The sequence below is a fragment of the Bufo gargarizans genome, chromosome 7 (assembly GCF_014858855.1).
Source record: "Bufo gargarizans isolate SCDJY-AF-19 chromosome 7, ASM1485885v1, whole genome shotgun sequence".
Taxonomy (NCBI): Eukaryota; Metazoa; Chordata; class Amphibia; order Anura; family Bufonidae; genus Bufo; species Bufo gargarizans.
The window spans coordinates 22,250,192-22,273,876 of NC_058086.1; the positions used below are offsets into that span (position 1 = coordinate 22,250,192).

The 23,685-nt window shown below is 44.3% G+C and overlaps 1 protein-coding gene across 1 annotated transcript in view; it reads left to right on the plus strand.

Annotated features, from left to right (window-relative positions):
• Positions 1-23,685, plus strand: part of EFCC1 (EF-hand and coiled-coil domain containing 1) — a 101,842-nt gene that overhangs the window by 66,112 nt on the left and 12,045 nt on the right. The window contains exon 4 of the mRNA XM_044302349.1: positions 20,852-20,976. Coding sequence (XP_044158284.1) covers positions 20,852-20,976 — 125 coding nt within the window. The remainder of the gene's footprint in view (positions 1-20,851; positions 20,977-23,685) is intronic.

Here is a 23,685-nt window from a genome sequence, read left to right on the forward strand (position 1 = left end):
CACTCCTGTTTTCACTGGCAATTGAGTCCCTGGCGATTAGGATAAGGCCTCATGCCATTGATTTTGCTTCAGTGGTCCGTGTCCGATTTTGCTTCAGTTGTGTTTCCTTGTGTCTTCCTATTTTTTTGTCTGACAGGGGAAAAAAAGGAAGGTTAATGAAAAGTGTAATTTTATTGCACCAAGGTCTTGTAGAAAAAAACGGATGCCGACACAGATGACATACCAGTTGTGCATCTATTTTTTTTGACGGACCCATTGACTTGAATTGGTCCGTCCTCCGTTTTCCACTGACAAGAATAGGACAGGTTATATTTTTTTGACGGACTGGAATCACGGATCATGGACGATGAGAAAAAACTCATCTTTCTCATGGACGATGAGAAAAAACTCTTTTTTTTTTCACAGCTTCATAGAAATGAATGGGACCTCCGCTAAACTGTGAAAAATGACGGAACGGACGCGGATGCACACAACGGTCGTGTGCATAAGGCCTAAGGAGTGGTGGCACTATATCTGGGGTGTCCATGGGAGAAAGAGAAGTCCGTATAGGACTCTATGCCGATGACATGATTTTATATTTATCGTCACCTGACCCTTAAAAATGCAGTGGCTTTGATAAATGAATTCGGGGAGTATTCAGGCCATTGAATCAATTGGGAGAAATTTGTCTACATGCCTCTGGGTAAGGCAGGTTGGTCAGGCCCTCCCCATGTGAAAAGATTAAAAGTAGTAGATCCATTCAAATATCTAGGGGTACACATTACTAAAAGATATTCACAAGCTTTGTCTCTCAATATTTACCCCTTAAAAGATCATATATACGAAACAAGCTCCAAAACTGGAAAACATTACCCATCTCGGTGGCAGGACGTATTAACCTAATTAAAATGATTATACTTCTCAAGGTATTATACGCCCTTCAACACTCAGTGGTTCATATACCTAAATCGATATTTAGGGAAATAGACTCTTTGACTGGAGTTTTTATATGGGAAAGATCACGTGCTAAACTAAGTCTAGACACATTAGAACGGCCAAAAACAGAAGGAGGTATGGCTTTACCAGATTACTATATGTACTATTTAGCAGGTCAGTTGAGGCTTATAAGAACCTGGTATACTGCGGAGTACTTACCCACTTCAGAGTTCTTTCTAAAGCGTTTCCTAAATTGTTACTTAATATGGTCGGTCTTGGAAATGCCTCCTAGATTCCAGAAACCGCTGCTGCCGCTGCATAGGCTGGCAGAAACGATCTGGAAAGAAGCAAAATTACTGACCCAGTTTACGGGGGTTGTCTAAGATATACCTCTGTGGGCCAATCCATCGCTGCCACAGGTACAAGTAGTCATGGGGCTGAAAGATGGCAGGCAGCGGAGGTTAAAACTCTTGGTGACATCTATGATCAGGGAGTATTAATGACGTTTAAAACACTGTCTCAGGAGTATTATATTCCTCACACTCACTTATTTTCATATTTACAACTTAGGTCGACCATAAAGGCCGCATTCCCGAGCACTAACACCACAATCTCGAAATATCCACTAATAGGGGTTGTTAAAAACCCAGGGTTTTAGAGGAACAGTGTCAGCCATTTATTTCCATTTAGTACAAGCAAAGGTCAAGAACAGCCCTCTAAAGGTAATAGATAAATGGAGAAAAATGATTCCCACACTCACAGAAGAATCCATAAAAGATTTATTGGAATCACATTTACTGGTATCGCCAGCAGTCAATAATAATACAACTGTACATTATTCATCAAACATATTTAACGCCAACTAGGCTCCAGTGAATGGGTAGAGCATCATCTACAGCGTGCCCACAATGTGGAGAACTGGAGGCACACTGTAACACCGTAACAAGCCTAAAATTTTTAAAAGGTCTGAGGCCCGTGGTGCAACTCTCCAAACACGGTATTCTCAGCCTCGAGACTGCGACAGGCGTTGTCAGCAGCTCAGGGATCTAGGGATGGGATAGGGAATTTTACAGTAGTGCAAGGGATGACTGAAATCTATATACAATGAAGGGCTCTTTCACACCTGCGTTTCTTTTGTTCCGGCATAGAGTTCCGTCGTCGGGGCTCTATGCCGGAAGAATCCTGATCAGGATTATCCCAATGCATTCTGAATGGAGAGAAATCCGTTCAGGATGCATCAGGATGTCTTCAGTTCCAGACCGGAACGTTTTTTGGCCGGAGAAAATACCTGCAGCATGCTGCGCTTTTTGCTCCGGCCAAAAATCCTGAACACTTGCCGCAAGGCCAGATCCGGAATTAATGCCCATTGAAAGGCATTAATCCGGATCCGGCCTTAAGCTAAACGTCGTTTCGGCGCATTGCCGGATACGACGTTTAGCTTTTTCTGAATGGTTACCATGGCTGCCAGGACGCTAAAGTCCTGGCAGCCATGGTAAAGTGTAGTGGGGAGCAGTATACTTACCGTCCGTGCGGCTCCCGGGGCGCTTCAGAGTGACGTCAGGGCGTCCCACGCGCATGGATGACGTGATCGCATGGCACGTCATCCATGCGCATTGGGCGCTCTGACGTCATTCTGAAGCGCCCCGGGAGCCGCACGGGCGGTAAGTATACTGCTCCCCCGCTCCCCACTACTACTATGGCAACCAGGACTTTAATAGCGTCCTGGCTGCCATAGTAACACTGAACGCATTTTGAAGACGGATCCGTCTTCAAATGCTTTCAGTTCACTTGCGGTGTTACGGATCCGGCGTGTAATTCCGGCAAATGGAGTACACGATGGATCCGGACAACGCAAGTGTGAAAGAGGCCTAAAATGTGTTGTACCCGTTTGTATTATGATATGCAACATGATTGTATGCTGTTGATGTTATTTCTCTTGTATAAATAAAAGAATAAAAAAATATATAATGTTTGATGAATGGGTTGTGTTACCAGAAAAAAACACTTTAAGGGTACATTCACACGACCGTGTGTAATCCTTTCCGATTTGCGGTCCGCAAATAACGGAACCGTGTGTCCGCATTTTGCGGACAAATGACTTACGTATGTCTTCTGTTTTTTACAGTCCGCACAGGTGCACTCCAAGTATGCCACAAACTGCTGATTAATGTTCTGCTCTATGTCTACCTGCTGCTGCTGGTGAGTAGTTTCTTCAGTAGGCGGGTGAAGAAAACTGCTCATCATCGACTCTAGACTTAAAGGAGTTGTCCAAGTTATATTCATTGATGACCTATCCTGAGGGTCCGACACCCGGCACCCCCGCCGATCAGCTGTTTAAAGAGAAGGCGTGCGCCGTGCCAGCGCTGCCTCCTCTTCACTGTTTACTTTCTCGCCGTTGCATCTGCAGCGGTGAGCAGGTGTAAGTACACCCAAGCAGTCCCATTAATTTCAAGCAAGTGACCATTTGCGCAAGTGACTCGGAGGGACTCTCTGCCTCCATCTCTACTGCATACTGCCAGTATGTGTCTGGGTCCTCTGTCTCATCGCCCTGTAGCTCCTCTGGCTGCTTCTGCTCCTCCTGCTCCTCCTCTCCTGTCACCTGTGTAGAAAAACTACCCATTTCTCTACACATTGCTTGTGCTCGAATGTCCTCCTCCTCCAGTTCAGCCCCCAACAGTGCTCATGTGGCCATGAGATGTAGTCGCCACATCTCCTGTCCCCTGGCCAGCCAGATTTAGCAGTATCTGTTCCAGGACATGAATTAGTGGAATGACGTTGTTCATCCCGTAGTCCTGGCGACTGACAAATAAATTGGCCTCCTCAAAGGGCCATAGCAAATGGCAGGTGTCACACATGAGCTGCCACTGGCTAACATCGAAGTTACACAGGGGAGTATGTCAGTCCGCCTGTATCATCAAGAAATTGTTTATGGCCTTTCTCTGTTCATATAGTCGGTCCAACATATGGAGGGTGGAACTCCAACGGGTGGAAACGTTGCATATCAACCTATGTTGGGGATGCTGTTCTGCTGCTGCCGCTCAAGGAGGGTATGCTTTGTGGCGTACGAGTAGCTAAAGTGCATGCAAAGTTTCCTGGCCATTTTCAGGATGTCTTGCAGATGGACAGAAGACTTCAGGAACCGCTTTACAACCAGATTGAACATGTGCGCCATGCAGGGCACATGGCTCAGCCCTCCTTGATGCAGCGCTGACACCATGTTCTTCCCGTTGTCGGTCATTATGGTTCCGATTTTGAGTTTTCGAGGAGAAAGCCAGGATTCGATTTCTTAATGAAGGACGCAGAGCAGTTCCTCCCCTGTGTGACTGTTCGCCCAGGCAAACTGGGTGCACCGCCGTGCCCTGCACATGTGGGATGCTGGAAGGGCACTGTAAATTGTCCCTGCAGTGGAGGCTGAGGACACGGTGGAGGATGAGGAGGCAGAGGTGGACATTGTCGCAGGACCAACGGCGTGAGAACATGGAGGCAGAAGCGGCGTCACCTGGCCAAGTTGCTGGTGCGGCTGGGCAGGAACCACATTTACCCAGTGGACCGTAAAGGACATATATTGTCCTTGACCATAGTTACAGCTCCAAATGGCGCTGCCATGCACTTTGGCAGACACCGACAGGCTCAAGGACTGGCCCACCTTCTGTTCTACATATCTGTGCAGGGCTGGTACTGCCTTTTTGGCTCCTAAGTGGCTACATCATCATCATCCGCTACTAACTGCACAACACTGATGTCCCCCTCAACGGTCTCATGGCCTACCAGAGGAAGCGGCGGATGTCTCCTCCTGATCTTGGCTGGGCAGTAGCTGCTGACTGTCCTCATAATGAATTATACAGAAAATCTCACAACTGGAGCATTTTTCTAACAGAAACTAGTTTTTTATGCTGAATTGTATCAGAACAACATTTAATGGTGACACAATCCCTTTGATCCTGGCTTTGTTGTGCTCTTTTCTCTACTATATTTATATCTCTTCTGTGTATATTTCATAGATGCTGAGGATCTCTCCTTTTGTGAGCTATTCCATGTGTTTTTATCCGTTTATATCTCATGGCTGCATAGAATGTACATCGGTCCGCCATCATACTAAATCCACCTGCCTAATATTGTGTAGGTTCCTGTAGCGCTGCCAAATGAGCACTGACCAGTCAATACATGACAATACTCCACAAGATCCTCCATTTTGGAAGTGCCCTGACCCAGTCATCTAGACATCACAATTTGGCCCTAGTCAGTCTTTTAGATAGGCTTGGATTTTTCCTGCTTCCGACTCTTCAGCTTCAAGAACTGACAGATTACTTGCTGTGTGATAGATCCCACCCCCTGACAGATGCCATTGTCACAACATGTTTTTTAATTGACCAGTCAGTGGTTTCAGTGTTATGGATGATCGTGTCATCCAATTGTGTCATGGCACACGAAAACTTTAGACATTTTGCTTAGTTTTTGTGTGTTTTATGCACGGGCAGATTGGCCATAGACCTTACAGGGAAATTTCCCAGTGGGACGATGCCCAGGGGGCCGCCTGAGCCCTCCTCACAGCCAGTGGAAGTTTTTAGGGATGTATTCTGTGCTGCTAGGGCAGTATTTTGTGATGGACTGTGGTATTTGGCTCTGTTAGGATGGTATAATGTGCCACAATATGGCATTGCTGGCCCTGCTTTCCTTCAATTTGGACCAGAAAACAGGGCCACTTTTAGTATTTTTTCCAGGGCCACTTTACACTCCCAGTCCGCCTCTAGTTTTATGGCATTTTATTTATTGTATTACCTTAGTCTGATGATTGGTGAAGAAGGCTAAAGGCAGAGGTGAGTTCAGATGTGCAATTTGTAAAACACAGAAGGGACAAATATTAATATATTTCTACTGATCTGTAATCTTAGGGGGTCATTTATTAAGACCAGCATTGTAGACGCTGGTGGAGGATCCGCCTCGCTGGCCCCTGCATAACTTTGGTGCATCCACTGCCGGTCTACATCTATGCCAGCTTCCTTGCTGGCTTAGATTTAGAATATTTTATATGCCTAAAACAGATGTAGAAAATGATAAATGAGACTGGCTTGGTGGCCCGCCCCCTTCCACACCAACACCACGCCCCCTTTTTTTAGACCTGGTATGAGCGGGGAAGAAGTCGCAGATAGGCGTCGCTAATAACTTTTGCGCCGCAATCTGTGACATATATACGCCAGAAAACTGGCGTATATCAGTCGGTAAATGTCCCCCTTAATGTTTCTCCTAGGTAACAAACTAATATATTGAGATCTACTGGTAGATCTTTGACTGGTCTTCAGTAGATCACATTGGCATGAGCTAGTTTTCTAAAGGATTTTGGGGCAGATTTATCAAACTGGTGTAAAGTAGAACTGGCTTAGTTGCCCATAGCAGCCAATCAGATTCCACCTTTCATTTTCCAAAGGAGCAGTGAAAAATGCAAGGTGGAATCTGATTGGTTGCTATGAGCCCATAAGCACAGAAGTTGCAGTGTACCCAGCCTCATGACTGTATTTCATATCTGTAGGGCTGGATCTATAATATGACCTTGGGGATTACGTCTGATACCTAGAATTCATGCACACAAGCTTATTCCACGACCAGTGACTCTCTATAACCACTGTAACGTTGCTTCATTATTTTATGTCCTTTCCAAATCATAATTTCTAATACATTATACTAGTTTAAACATATTTTGACATTGTATCTTTCTTGCCAATGCAAAATTTGATTATATTTATTATGGTTATATGTAAAATGAGTTTTCCTGATGCGGAATCACGGCTGGAGCTTCATGCCTGGTTTCTCAGAAAGCAGCGTTACTGATATTTCCAAGGTTAATGCTTCAGTACACTAACTAGTTGCTGGGGTTCAGTTGTGCGGAATCGTCTTGAAAAGTGTTGTGAATAAAATTATGAATGTACGTCTGGCTTCATTCCAGCATCCACTGCGCTGGACTAGAGTGTGGGAGGAAAGTCGCCTAGACGCTTTCAAAGCATTAAAGGGGTTGGCCCATCTCACACATTGGTGGCATATTGCTAGGGTACAGTATGCCACCAGTGTGTGATAGGTGTCCCATCTCTAGGACCCGTACCTATCTTTAGAACGGAGCCTGCAAAGTGAAGGAGAGCGAGATCTCGTGTGCATGGCTGCCCTCCATTCATTTCTCTGGAAGTGCTGAAAATAGCTGATCAGTGCATTTGGCTATTTTCAGAAGTCCCATAGAAATGAATGGGGGGAAGCACACTGTGCAAGCGCGGCCACCGCTTCATTCACTTCTATAGGGTTGACAGAAATAGCCGAGCCTGAAATGAATGGAGGGCGGCCGAGCATGCGTGGTGTGCTCTCCTTCACTTTGTGAGCTCCATTCTAGAGATAGGTGGTATATCCTAGTAATATGCCACCAATGTGTGAGATAGGCCAACCCCTTTAAGTTCACTGTTCACTTGCTGCCTAATTTATGTATGCCCCCCCCCCCCCATTAAAGGGATATTCCAATATGGACGATAGGATATGCCATAAATGTCCAATAGATGTTGGTCCCACCTGTGAGACCTTGTCACATGTGGCAGGGAATGGGAAGCAAGGCTGTGCATGTGCTGGGTGCACCTGCTTGGTGACTTTCAGAAGTGAATGGAAAGAGCTGTGCATGACTGCAGTATTCAACGGGGTGCCATTCTTATGGGTCCCATAGGTTGGACAGGTTCCATTGTAACAAGATAATCAATGTTATTCACTTCACTTATCAGTGTTTCTAATCTTTATGGGGTTGTCTGGTCTTGGATCTGACAACTCCTGGAGTCCTAACCTATGCCCTAAATATAAAAAAAAACACTCACTTGTCAACGGTCCCATCACTACTCCATTCCCAGGTGCTTCTGGTTTCTGAAGGACTAGGAAGTAGCTTTGTCCTGTGACCGATGTGACCAATTACAGGCCTCAAGCTGCTGTGACCACTAAGGCCTGTGATTGGCCCCAGCAGTCATGGGACCATGCCGCTTCCTGGTCCTGTGGGGGCAAGAAGTGTCTGATAATGGAGTAGCGATGGTACCACAGACAGGTGTGGGTGGGGAGTCATGTTCAGGGGCACAGGTTAGGACCGCAGGGTTGTTGGCTTCAAGGCCTTTAAGGCTATCATTGAGCATTTCAAGAAGCCAGGATTATCATATCAATATATTTGACTATAGGAGATAGTTCTTTATTCCAAGAAGAATAAAGGGGTATTCCGGTGGATAAAAATTATCCCCTATCCCAGGATAACAGGATAGAGGATACCTGTCAGATCGGTGTGGGTCCGACCGCTGGGACCCACACGAATCACAAGAATGGGGGCCCCGTACCCTCTGCAGGACCCCTGCTGCTCCCCTGAAATGACCGGAGCGGCCGGTCACACGTGTGAGTGGCCACTCGATTCTTTTTTATGGGAGTTCCAGAGATAGATGAGCGCTATATCTGGAGCTCCCATACAAATGAATGGAGTGACCACTCACATGTCCCAACCGGCCACTCCGGTCATTTCAGGGGAGCAGCAGGGGGCCTCCGGAATAACCCTCATATGTGCCTGTATTTATCATGGTCATCATGGTCATAAAGCTTGTTGCAGCTGAATTGTATTTAAAATGATGAACCCTTCCACATATAATTCATCCGATAAATTAAGTATATGAAATGTAAAATACACTTTTAAGCCTAAGTGTAAACAAATGAATGCAATCACAATAAATTTTATAGACTATTAATTTAACAAAAACAGTCATTAGTAAATGAGGAGCAATGAACTCAATAATCACGTTTTTGACAGTATTAGAATTCTGTACTCATCTCGACAGTTTTACGCTGGTCGGTCCATTAATCACCCTGTTAACCACACATCATGAATTGAACATGGTGTGTGCAGTGTGGCAATGGAGCATCTGCCACAGAATTAATCTTCTGTACCCAAATGCAGATTAACCCACTGTGTGCTGGTGCGCTTTCAGTTGCTATGATATCTGAAACTGAAAATTCAAGGTATCACAGTTCAGTTCTTTATGTAGTATGCATATTTAGGGGATGTCTAGTGGGAGAAGAGTCTGTAAAAAGTGCCCAAAGTGGGATACAAGTATACAAAATGGGGGATCCTCCGGCACTCCCTGATCCTCCGGCACTCCCTGATCCTCCGGCACTCCCTGATCCTCCGGCACTCCCCGATCCTCCGGCACTCCCCGATCCTCCGGCACTCCCTGATCCTCCGGCACTCCCTGATCCTCCGGCACTCCCCGATCCTCCGGCACTCCCGTTCTTTCAGTCTCTACTTCTGGGATTTTCCTGGAGATGCAGCTCAGCCTGCAGCTCAACTGCGGATCCGCAAAAAACGGAAGGCGCCCGTGTTGCCTTCCGCAATTTGCGGAACGGAACGGGCACGGCAATATAAAAGTTAATAAGGGCAAATTGCGGACAAGAATAGGACATGTTATATTTTTTGGCGGTGCCGCAGAACGGAGCCACGGATGCGGACAGCACACGGAGTGCTGTCCGCATCTTTTGCGGCTCCATTGAAATGAATCAAAATGGCGGCTCGGATGCGGACCCAAACAATGACCGTGTGCATGAGGCCTAAGTCAGTCAGAAACAAGACACATGCAGCGCACACCAATCACTTATTGGACACATGTGGCACACAAGACACTTATACATGGGTCATATGCCACTGATACATATGTCACATGCTGTACATACATCACTGATACATAGAACATATATAGCACACACCAATCACACAAAGGAAACACGCAACGCACACACCAAGACATTTATGCCTAACCCTATTAAGTGTAGCACACTTAAAGGGGTTGTCTCACTTCAGCTATTGGCATTTATCATGAAGAGAAAGTTAATACAAGGCACTTACTAATGTATTGTGATTGTCCATATTGACTCTTTTCCATCACATTATACACAACGCGGATCAATGGTTTTGACCACTCTGCAATCCAGCAGCGGTGGCCGTGCTTGCACACTATAGGTAAAGGTGTTGGCCTATGCGCACTTCCAGCCTTTCCCTATAGTGTGTAAGCACGGCGACCACTGCTGGATTACACGGTGATAATAACCACGGATACGTGCTGTGTATAATGTGATGGAAAGGAGGCAATATGGACAATCCCATTAGTAAGTGCCTTGTATTAACTGCATGATAAATTCCATTTACATGAAGTGAGACAAACCCTTTAACCCCTTTAAGCATATATGTTTGGCATGAAACTTGCTGGAACACCCACTGATCATAATAAAAGGGGTCCTGAGACATTCAATTACATTACCGCCGATCTATGTACAGAAGGGTCTTAAGACGACGTTCCCTTGATCATGGAGGTCCCAGCAGTCAGACCCCCACCAATCAGACACTTATCACCTGTCGTGTCATAGCTGTTGGACCTTTTCACATTCCCTATCCTTAAAGGTTTTCTTTGGGTGTAAAAAAATAAATAAAAAAATATTAAAAATTTGGCCCAAAATATGTGTCAAACTAAAATAGAAATGCTCGCCCGTTAAAGAACCTGTGTCCACTTTTCTAGTTATCCTGTATCAACAGGATCGGGGATAACTATGTGATCTGTGGGGGTCTGAACGCTGGAGCCCCCACTGATCCCCCTTCTTGATTGAGTGGCAGGTCGAGCATATGCCCTGCCTTTCCATCCATTCTCTATGGAGATGGCAGAGTACAGCGCTGGCTATTTCCACTGGTCCCACAGCGAATAAATAGAGAAGCAGGGCATATGTGTGTCCTACCATACCATCAAAAAGGGGGAACAAGACCAGTTCCTGTGATCAGTGGGAGTCGCAGAATCTGACCCCACTAATCATATAGTTATGCCCTATGGTGTGGAGAGGATAACTTGAAAACCTGGACAACCCCTTTAAATCCTCCACCACGCCACCACCAGTATCTCTTTACATGGCAGCAGTGATGCCTGTAAATACGGAATATCATCACTACCGCCATGTAAAGTCCAACCCCCTTTGCAGGTCATACCCTTTACCAAAGCCCAAGAAAAGGTGCTAGTGGAGCAACGTGAGCAAAGGGCACAAACGGAGGGTCATAACTGAAACAGAGGCATTAGGGTCACCTGAGGCAGGGCAATAGTGGGGATCCTGGAGCAGGGGTAACTGGAGAAGAGTCAATATTAGTGGTGCATTTAGAGTGGGGGCATCTGGAGATTCGGGCATTTATGATTTATGAGGGTGCACCTAAAGCAGAGGCATTAGTGTCACCTGAGTGTCACTACCAGAGCTTTGAGACGTTCTCACAGCTCTGTTTCTCCACCCCTGTGATGATGTCACTACTAGAGCTTGGAGGAGTTCCCTCTGCCCTGTTTCTCCGCCCCTGTGATGAGGTCTTTACTTTCTGTTTCCTTCCTCCCAGCTGTCCCTCCTGTGTTTGATTTCGCTGCCTTTAAATCACCCCTCCTCCTTTGTAGAGGTGTGGATTATACTTTTCATTTGAGCTGTATCTCTCACTTGAGTATCTTCACCTGTGTGATATCTTTTCACTGGATCTGTGTTCTGCTGAAGCAAGTACTCCGGATATTGTCTGCTGACTTTGGATCTGTTTTCACTGCAGCTCCTTCAGTTAAGTGTTCAGACATTGTGTGTTTCTGTTTCTTTGCTGACTGGATCCGAGGCGACCCCAGTTCCGTCCATATACTGAGCAGGGCACCGGTGGCCGTGCCCCTTCCACTATTGTAGGGGTTTCAGTGGTCATCAGCCTTAGGTACGCGGGCATGTCTCGATCCACCATCTGGATCTGGACATGTGCTTAGCAGCTTAGGGAGAGCTTTTAGGGTCTGACAGGGGTCACCCTTTATCCTCCCTAGTTTGGGTCCGGTCAGTTGCTATTCACTGTGTAGGCTCTTGTTGCTTACCTACAGCTGTGACACTGAAAAAGCAAATGATGGCCAATGGGATAGAGAAGGCGCTCATAGGGTAAGTAAATTCAAACAAACAAATTTCTAATGAAATAAATGGTTTGCTCACCTACTGCGGTTGCATCAATTGGATGCAACTGCAATGGAGATCGAGTATAGATAAGGGATGGTTGGTGCAGCCAAGATCCGTCCTAACACCTTGGGCAGGGGCCACCCTGCCACTAGGGTAATGGAAATGAAGAGAAGTGCGCTAAACCTTAAGTGGAGCGTGTGGACTGCTGGGGGCGCACGAGACAACCAAACAAGGACCGTGTTTTAATTTCGGCAGTATTCCATTTATTCGTAAGACAACGCGTTTCGGGGTAAAGTCCCCTTTATCAAGTCTAAAAGAAAAGTTAAATAAAACAAAAACAGAGAAACATATATTTGAAGACATAAATTTTGTGCTTCCCTATGATAATTCTGTATAACAAAAGGGATATATAAATAAATAAATAAATAGGTATTGATAAATATAGCTGTAAATATAGGTACCAAAAAAATAAAAATAAAAATGGTAAGTATCATTAAAATGCACAAAAGAAAGGGATTACAAAATATATATATATAAAAGTAAATTAGTAGTAATGATCGTAAACGGTAAAATAAGTACAGATTATAAATAATATTATTGTATCTATGCTGCTATATTTAAAATACAATTTCTATTTTTAGTCACTATTATTCTGCCATTCTGTGGCTAATATAACACAAAATCTATTCTCATAATAGAAATTGTATTTTAAATATAGCAGCATAGATACAATAATATTATTTTTAATCCGTACTTATTTTACTGTTTACGATCATTACTACTAATTTACTTTTATATATATATATTTTGTAATCCCTTTCTTTTGTGCATTTTAGTGATACTTACCATTTATTTTTATTTTTTTTGGTACCTATATTTACAGCTATATTTATCAATACTTATTTATTTATTTATATATCCCTTTTGTTATACAGAATTATTATAGGGAAGCACAAAATTTATGTCTTCAAATATATGTTTCTCTGTTTTTGTTTTATTTAACTTTTCTTTTAGACTTGATAAAGGGGACTTTACCCCGAAACGCGTTGTCTTACGAATAAATGGAATACTGCCGAAATTAAAACACGGTCCTTGTTTGGTTGTCTCGTGCGCCCCCAGCAGCCGTGACACTGAGGCAGGGTAATAGTGGTGATCCTGGAGCAGAGGTATTAGGGGGGGGCGACTGGAGAAGAGGCAATATAAGGGGTGCATTTAGAGTGGGGGCATTGGGGGGCATCTGGAGCTGTGGCACTAATGGGGGTGCACCTAAAGCAGAGGCATTGGGGAGACCTAGGGCAGAGTCCCCTCAATGCCACCCTGAACTCTGCAGAGAGCAGCACACATACACAGATCTGAGTCTACTATAAACAAATCCCCTATTTCCCCCTTACAGTCTCCTACAGCTCACTACTAAAGAAAATAGATTGGTTCAGGAGCAGCAACACAAACGGCTTATGAAGAGCAGAAATGGTGAATACGCTGCAGCTGGGCAGGGGAACGCAGATCCAAAGCGGTCCAATAGCATGTAAAAAAGAATGGAGGGCCACAGCAGCGTCTCGCCAGAAAACTTCTTTATTCAGGAACACTCCTCACAACAAGGCATATAAAAAGTAGTTTGCAGCAATGTTTCGGCTAGGAGTAGCCTTTGTCAAGCTTGACAAAGGCTACTCCTAGCCGAAACGTTGCTGCAAACTACTTTTTATATGCCTTGTTGTGAGGAGTGTTCCTGAATAAAGAAGTTTTCTGGCGAGACGCTGCTGTGGCCCTCCATTCTTTTCTACAGCTCACTACTGTCACACACCTGAGAAATCAGCCCAGCACCGCAGAGGAGTCCTTCTGCAGTGTGCCGGACCGCAGGGGAGAACACGTGAGGCTCATGGTGGGCTGATGGGTGCAATAGTTTGTGTACTCACGGTTAGCAGATGCCTCCCTGGGCCAGCAGTATAGTGAAGGGGAGAACAGCACCAAAATTCTCCGGGGCACATTGTATTACATTGGACACCGGCCAGGTGGTGATCGAGGTGCCCTTGATGGTGATTGGCTTTTCTGGGTGCTTGTGCGGCTGGGCCCCTGAATTAGGTAATGTTGTGACGCCAGCACCTTGGTGGTGCAAAATTATGAGAGTGGTTGTAGTATGGAGATGAAGAATGAGACAGGGTTCGAATCCAACTCAGAACTTTACTGTAAACAGGGTCTTGACAGCAATTTACATCCAGATATAAACAGTCTCTTATAAATATGGAGGTCGGATGTTGTAAGTCCAGGTAACAGGCTGTATATGTCGTTATATCTCAGGCTACAGTAGGAGGTTGTGTACTCAAAGGTATTTAGTCCTGAATCTAGTCCTGGTCTCAGTGATGGTGGTTTTAAGATCCTAATCTTCTACTTTAGTGTTGCTACAGATGGCCTTTTTGTACTGCCGGAAGCTATACGTCCTTCACCTGTATACAAAGGTGCATGAAAGCCCAGAATATTGGCTAATGTCCTCCTTTGCCTTAATATAGAAAATAATCTTTCACTGGGCACCCGGAAGGGTGTACTGTAGAAGCAAGGTCCCACTTTTTGCCTATTCCTTGGCTTTGATAACTGAGATAGGTCTGGACTACTCTGGGCCATGGAGCTCCAGAGAGCTGAGAGGAGGGGGTCCTCACCTTCCCCCTGCTCCTCACTACTCATTCTACTACATCTCCCACACTCTAACCTGGCTACCTAGGCCTGAACTGTGGTGTATATATACTGTGGTGCTATCCCCATCTAGTGATAGAATGTGTGAAGTGTACCTATCAGCCTGTTAATAGGGATCTTTATACAAAGGTGCAATACAACATGGTGTAACATACAATATAACAAGATTTTGCAGTGCCCACGTACACGAGTGGGACGATGCATTTCTCTCCAGCAACCACAGTTTTCTGACAGCAGGGAGGGAAGGATGATGGCCAGACATGTTCTCTCCTCTTTCACTGCCAGCAGCCCGGGAAGCTTGGAAGATACTACGAGCCTTCTGTACAATTTACCCCAGTAGGAGACTGCATCACTGTGCGATACTGCCACCTAGTAACTACAATAAATATCTCTCCTGAGAAACAAGAGAAATAATTACTCCTTCATCTTATCTCCAGGCGCAGAAGACTGGGGGCCTACCTAGGAATCCCCCACCACCCTGGTGGGCCAGTCTGAGCCTGCCGAGTGGTGTAGTGCGCCTAAATGTCTCTTTATGTATCACAGTGCTCCTACCTGGATACTGCTGGACCCCAGGCTTTGGCTCCGAAGCAATGAAAAGGGGGAATAATTGATGAATTGGAAAGAACTATCCTTGTCTCACTCTGCTGTACTGACAAGCTTAAATAGTATCTTTGCTTTCTTCTTGATGCTGCACTTTCTCTCTGTAGTCTGGCTCTAGGTTATGCCAGGGAACTTTCCTACTGGCTCCTGAGGCTTCAAGCTTTGGCCTCCATGGCCAGCAGAGCTTAAGGTGCTCTGGCTGGCATGGGCACGTCCAGCAGAGACATGCCTCTGCATACCCTTCCCCTAGCTGGGGGTCAACTAGACTAACTCTAACTGATCCCCACCCTTCCTGCAGTAAGTAGGACTAGCCCACCTCTGCGCAAAGGGAGGAGAATAGAATGGAACGCTCCATTCTACATACATATAGCTCTGCCGTGTTTGCTGCCACCTGCTGGTGAACCAGGTAAATTACATGAACATAACAGTTGCATAAAGAGATTATAGATGCACATTGTGGAGGACCTGGACAAAAATACACAAGATGAGATAGTGTTAGCCCATTAGAGATGGTAGCAGGGTGCCAGAGTGGTAACACCATTCCTGGGTGTTACACTGATATACCATGACCTGGATAAATAAGAACCTTCATAGACAAACTGGAACACTGGGAAATAATTTTTGTCAGTCACCCCCTTTAAAATTTCTAACATATATTAGTTCCCAATTTCAAAAAAGTTATTTCCATAAAGGAAATTACAGAATTGCATTTGCAGTAATTGTTTCTGCTTTGCAGTGAAATGTGTAATTCAGGTTGATTTATGGAAGGATAAGTTATGATTCAGGAGCTTACTGTGAGCTGTAATGCGGTTCATACTGAGCCCTCTACTTCAATGACACCAGAACAGTATCGGCTGTTTACACGCACTAGCAGGATATCCAGAATGAGATCTTTTCTTGTTCTCTGCAGTAGATTTCTTTTTTATTTCTGATCTAATATTCCATCAAAGGCAAATATAATTTCATCTGGCTTTATCACAGCAACCTATTGCACGCAGTAATGGAGTTACTAATTTGGTCAGTGAAATGACGTTTCTACCATGCAGTGTACCAAAGGCTTCAGGTTACACATAATTATCCTAAATATTTAGAGGTTTTATTGGATATTGCAAATGTAGCTACTGGGATAATGTGAGACATCATTTTCACGGACCGCGTTGTCACTAAGCCCTGGGCTCTTAAAATTCTGATACCGTTTTCGGTGTCCTTCTGAGTTCTCAGCTTCTTGCAAAGATGAATAGCGAACGATTGAACATCATTTTACCCCTACCTCTGCCTCCATGACCTTTTTTTCTCTTTTCTGGTGGGTTCTTTTCCCCAGAGTTGAGCGTACCAAACTATGAACCAGGGCGTCAATGAGTATATAGGCAGGAAGAAAAAAAATCCATACAACAAACCCACCAAATAAACATTTCTTCCACAAAGATTGAAAAAATAAAGATATACTTTATCTAATTCATGTAATATTTATAAAAACATGTAAGTAAAATAGCAGAAGCTGAAACCCCAAGAGAGGGCAAAGAGGGACCCGCAGAGTCCGTCCCCCACAGAATATAATCCAGCAGTAAAACCACTATCACAATATGCCCACAGAAAGCTTTACTAGTGCCCAGGGCACAATGGCCAGATATGGGTTACTGACAGAACTTATACATGGGTAGGATAGGAAAACAATGCATATGGGTACCATCCGTAGCACGCCGACTCTGCAGTCACCTCCTCCCAACGCCGTTTCGCCACACAGGCTTCTTCCGGGGATCAAATTATATACAATGCCTAGGTCAAGTATGTAAAAGACTGAAATAACAAAGACATTTTATACTTTGCCTAAATACTTAATCCATTTTATACAATGCCTGCATTTTGTACAATGCTTGTAACATATACGTTATCAAAGACTGGATTATTATTTATTTTTTTCAGATTTTGAGCTGAAGAGATTTTATGACTTGTGTAGAGTAAAAAAAAAAAAAAAAGAATTGTTCTGTCAAAGAAATCTAGCGAGGTGGAGGGTATGGAGGACTGGGAAACTCAACCATTGAAAACCTACTGTTGCCTAAAATCCTTTTCAGAGCTAATACAAATAGGGTTGTGAGGTCAGAAATGTCAACGTCATAATGTATTCTATACGACTTCCCCATGGCTGTGCTTTAATGAGCCCACACACATTCTGCAAGCATACATAGTGATACACGAAGGTGTAGAGCTGGACTATTCACCGTGCAACATAAATAAAGTGGGTAAAAAAACCACATCAGTAATTTCTGGGGGTCAAGGTTCGGGTGCACCTGGAATCTCTGTGCCCCTTATATTTATGCTGAGATTTTCCTACATAGACTACTGACCGAATCGCGGCAGTGTCTGCTCGTTTGGCATGTACCAGAGACAACAGTGAAACACCATGGGGGTCATTTACTACCCAGAAATACGCCTATACAGTGGCATAACTAGAAATGACTGGGCCCCACAGCAAATTTTTGAATAGGGCCCCCTTTCCCCGGTAGTTTCTTCGCAACCCTTTCCTTTCATGCCGCCCCCATTCCTGTGGCTAGTAAAGATCGCTCTCTCAGACCAGGCCCGGCAGCTGCTCCATCCATTTCCTTCGCTGTATAAACTGTCACTGTATATAATTTTATTGTGTAATACTATTGAGGGGCCCTGACAATAACATCTTTTAGTTCTCATCCTGGGTGGGCCCTGTTTGGAGTTTGGGCCCCAAAGCAGCCGCTTCCCCTGCTTTCCCCCCTGCGCCTATGTAAGGCGTATTTCTGGCGCAGATTGTGGCGCAAATAACCTTCTGCGACATTTCCTGCTCACGCCAAGTCTGAAAAAATGTACGTGGCGTGAGCTGGAAGGGGACGGCAGGCCCGTCTCATTCATCATTTTCTACATCTGTTTTTGGCATAGAACATGGTCTAAATGTAGGACAGCAAGGAGGCTGACTTACATTTGGACTGGCGCTGGCATCTCTTCATAATTTTCGGGGGATCTACCTCTAGCTGCTTAATAAATGCTGCTTAATAAATAATTCAAAATGTATATTCAAAATGTGGAACTCAGAAGAGGAGCCTAATGTTACACTCAATCACATTGTTTATTGGTATTCTGAAATGGAATAACCAAGGCTATTATTTCTGCATTAAATCCAATTACAGCTCTATTATCACTCTGAATTTTCGCACCCATTGTTTTTAACTACAGATTCAACCACCATTTTTCTGAACACAAGGGAAGCGGGATGAATGAGTTCTGTTTTAAGATCTCCATAGAAACCTATCCCCGTCCTGCAATCCCCCACCCTTACCAGACGGGATTTGTTCTCAGGTTGTTAGGCAGTTCCTTCACTGTCTGCCATGATCTGACAACTCTGCCTCCTAAGTCATCCCAATCCCTCTAGAACATACAATGATTACATAATTCCTTTGGCTGACACAGCTCCCTAAGAGATTGAGGTCAGTCCTTTGTGCCTCTTATAGCGGCAGATTTATCAAAACTGGTGTAAAGGAAAACTGGCTTAGTTGCCATTCGAAATTCCACCTTTCATTTTCCAAAGGAGTTCTGAAAAATGAATGGGTTCTGATTGGTTTCCATCTTTTTATTTATGCTACTTTTGATAAATCTCCCCCATGGTTCTCACCCTACTGAATCTTGCCTTAGGGTACAGAACTGCCCCCACTGTGTCTAGGTGATAGGTCATTACTGAGGTTTCTGTACACTTTTTTGATGATCACATTTGGCGGTCCTCACACCCTTGTTACTTGCCATAAAATTGTTGAACAGATGTCCAGTTAATGAAATTGATAAATGAAATTAGTCATCTGTTTTCTGCAGAACTTTCCTCATTTCTCTCATTGATCCCGGAAGGCCTCTCCAGATGCGCGGATTTATGTCAGTTTCTGGTCGATCCTTTACAAACCGATAGCAGCTGTTAGATAAAAGGCATTTTCTCTCTCTGAGACTTCCCTCCCATTATCTGTGCACGAGACCGTCGTAGCAATGCAAAATCAGTATTGTGTTTTTATGTCATTGAGAGATGGAGACTTTCTGTCGGCTGCTATTGGGAGTGTGGCCAATGATGGCTTAGAATGATGGCTAAAATAATGGCTTAGATTAACTAATGTGTCTGTGCTTAGAATCTGTCTAAAAATGGCGAACCTTTAGCTCAACTAGAGTCTCTACGATTTTTTCAATCTTGCTCGAAAAAGGGGCATGACTTAGCAAAAAGGGCGAAGCTTTGAGGGGAAAGAGGTTGTGGCCTAACATGCACCGTTTAGCACCAAAAGGCAAACGACAGACAAAAGTATCCAGTCCTGCACCAGCTTTATCCTCCAGCCTGTCTAAGGTTGTCCATACACATTCAAAAGCTGTCCGTCAAACAACCATTTGACCGACAGCTATCTCTCCCATCTCCTTCCCGTCTTCCCCATACACATACGCCCTATTTGACTTGGCCGAACATGTCTGTTTGTTCTATGGGGAGAGAAAAGAAAGCCTCTGCCAGACACCTCTGATGGCGGCTTATCTCCCAGGACAAGAAAAGGATTGGGCGACATCATATGTTGGGGGAGATTCGGCAGCTCTCCGGACACATTAGAACTGAGTTCGGCCGGCAAAAGCCTAATGTGGCCAGCTTAAAGGGGTTCTGTCACTTCAGCAAAGAGCATTTATTATGTAGAGAAGGTTAATACAAGCCACTTACTAATGTATTGTTATTATGCATATTGCCTCCTTTGCCGGCTGGATTCATTTTTCTATCACATTATACACTGCTCGTTTTCATGGTTACGACCATCCTGCAATTTATCACTGGTGGACGTGCTTGCACACTGTAGGAAAAAGCACCTTTCTATGTGCGCCACCACGTTCCCAGCTACCAAAGAGGCAATCGCTTTTTCCTATACTGTGCAAGCACGACCACCAGCGATGGATTGCAGGATGGTTATAACCATCAAAACGAGCAGTGTGTAATGTGATGGAAAATGAATCAAGCCAGCAAAGGAAGCAATATGGACAATCACAATACATTAGTAAGTGTCTTGTATTAACTTCCTCTACATGATAAATGCTATCTGCTGAAGTGACACAACCCCTTTACGTTTAAACATTCTATAGGATTAGTAAATTTGGACTAATGACTGGTTGCTGAAAATACAGATTGTAGCCCATGTTTTTTAAATGGTCGAACCATGCTGTCTCTCGGGGATGGATCGCTAAAAAAGGAGTAGGATTAGGAAAGCGTCATGCCACATCATCTCGCTCGGCTTTTTCATGCAGCATCATGGATGGCCAATATAGTCAATGTCCATACAGGAAAATCAGACTGAAGCAGGAGGCAAACCTACTTTTCCTGGGCCTTAGCACTACTGTAATAGCGCTACTATGATAAGTCCCAGTGATGGGGCCTGATCCACCCCATTGATCTATTGCATTCATTACTTTAAGCTATTTTTCACCATTGCTAATGAAGTAGCAATTCTAGGAGTTATAGAGGTTTTTATTGCTACTGGGCCACTATGCTACAGTCCAGGCCACCCATATGAGAACACCTTTATCAACAAGTGCATGCATCACCATACAATGGTAGAAGGAGGGATACAGCACAGATAATAGTGTAGGTACCTTATGTACATGCCATATCGTATTGTCATCGGTGTCTTACATTTTATTCCAGGTCAGAAGCAACCATGATTAATACAACAAAATCGGAGGAAAAACTCCCGACCCTGAAGCCTTATCATTTACTTGTCAAGACAAAACACAGATCGCCCACTGAAGATATACATGCTGATCACAGTGGTATGTAGCACTTCATATTATACATTGTATGTAACTTAAATAACAAATAATTTTTATAATATTTAAATAGTTTTCTAGGACTTAATAAGGTTATCCCACTAAATTTTTTACTAGGCAGCGAACAAGGCATTTCAAATGAAGTATTATTGCAATATACATGCAATACAAATATTGTTTGGTTCTTTATGTATATTACATTTTACTCTCTGGTAGCGCCCCCTGCTGTTTATTTTTTTGGTCCATCTTTTCCTGCATTCAGAGGTGGACGGACATGCTCAGTAGCGTCCATGCTTCCTTCTCCTCAGTGCCAGCATAGTGATATCATAGTGAAGCCGGTAGAGCGGTCCGGACATCTTTCATTCATTCATCACCACTTCTAAATTCATAGAAATACAGGGAGTGCAGAATTATTAGGCAAGTTGTATTTTTGAGGATTAATTTTATTATTGAACAACAACCATGTTCTCAATGAACCCAAAAAACTCATTAATATCAAAGCTGAATATTTTTGGAAGTAGTTTTTAGTTTGTTTTTAGTTTTAGCTATTTTAGGGGGATATCTGTGTGTGCAGGTGACTATTACTGTGCATAATTATTAGGCAACTTAACAAAAAACTAATATATACCCATTTCAATTATTTATTTTTACCAGTGAAACCAATATAACATCTCAACATTCACAAATATACATTTCTGACATTCAAAAACAAAACAAAAACAAATCAGTGACCAATATAGCCACCTTTCTTTGCAAGGACACTCAAAAGCCTGCCATCCATGGATTCTGTCAGTGTTTTGATCTGTTCACCATCAACATTGCGTGCAGCAGCAACCACAGCCTCCCAGACACTGTTCAGAGAGGTGTACTGTTTTCCCTCCTTGTAAATCTCACATTTGATGATGGACCACAGGTTCTCAATGGGGTTCAGATCAGGTGAACAAGGAGGCCATGTCATTAGATTTTCTTCTTTTATACCCTTTCTTGCCAGCCACGCTGTGGAGTACTTGGACGCGTGTGATGGAGCATTGTCCTGCATGAAAATCATGTTTTTCTTGAAGGATGCAGACTTCTTCCTGTACCACTGCTTGAAGAAGGTGTCTTCCAGAAACTGGCAGTAGGACTGGGAGTTGAGCTTGACTCCATCCTCAACCCGAAAAGGCCCCACAAGCTCATCTTTGATCATACCAGCCCAAACCAGTACTCCACCTCCACCTTGCTGGCGTCTGAGTCGGACTGGAGCTCTCTGCCCTTTACCAATCCAGCCACGGGCCCATCCATCTGGCCCATCAAGACTCACTCTCATTTCATCAGTCCATAAAACCTTAGAAAAATCAGTCTTGAGATATTTCTTGGCCCAGTCTTGACGTTTCAGCTTGTGTGTCTTGTTCAGTGGTGGTCGTCTTTCAGCCTTTCTTACCTTGGCCATGTCTCTGAGTATTGCACACCTTGTGCTTTTGGGCACTCCAGTGATGTTGCAGCTCTGAAATATGGCCAAACTGGTGGCAAGTGGCATCTTGGCAGCTGCACGCTTGACTTTTCTCAGTTCATGGGCAGTTATTTTGCGCCTTGGTTTTTCCACACGCTTCTTGCGACCCTGTTGACTATTTTGAATGAAACGCTTGATTGTTCGATGATCACGCTTCAGAAGCTTTGCAATTTTAAGAGTACTGCATCCCTCTGCAAGATATCTCACTATTTTTGACTTTTCTGAGCCTGTCAAGTCCTTCTTTTGACCCATTTTGCCAAAGGAAAGGAAGTTGCCTAATAATTATGCACACCTGATATAGGGTGTTGATGTCATTAGACCACACCCCTTCTCATTACAGAGATGCACATCACCTAATATGCTTAATTGGTAGTAGGCTTTCGAGCCTATACAGCTTGGAGTAAGACAACATGCATAAAGAGGATGATGTGGTCAAAATACTCATTTGCCTAATAATTCTGCACTCCCTGTATACAGCTATATCTCTTCCTAGACAGTGGAGGAGGAAACTGTGTTGACATTACATACCATATGTATCACCAGGACTATATGCAAGGGACTATTTGCAGGGGAGGAAGGGGTTAACAAGAGCTAATTGCAGTGAATCCTGGGAGATGCAGGTGCTTGTTTGTCTCATGTTAGTTCCTACCCACCCATAGATAAGGTGAAATTAAATTTGTGAGATAACCCCTTCAAGTACTGATGACCTGTCCTTAGGATCGGTTACCAGTGTTGGATCAGTGGGGTACCCCGCCGATCAGCTGTTGGCAGTGGATGCATCTACATAATCTGCAGTCGAGGGAGGTGGCAGTACTTTCCTCAGACAGAAATCATGCCATTTTCCCTATTTTTAAGCCAGAACCTATGATCACCTAAGGCAAGGGCAGACTGGGAACTAAAAGTGGCCCTGGAAAAAAAGCTAAAAGTGGCCCTGGAAAAAAAGCTAAAAGTGGCCTTATGTTGCAGGTGGGTCCATATTGACAGGAGACAGGGCAACAGAAGTAGGAGGGCCAGCAATACCCTAGTTCAGAGCAATATACCGCCCCAGCAGAACCAAATACCACAGTGCAGTACAAAATTCTGCCACCTGTGCCACAGTATTCAACTGGAGGGCACCTGTGGCTGTTGTTCAGGTGCAAAAGACAGAATCAGCTCGTTATGAACCCGGCTGGCAACAATGAGGAGGGCTTGGGTGTCCCTCCTAGTCAGGAAATTTCCCTGCA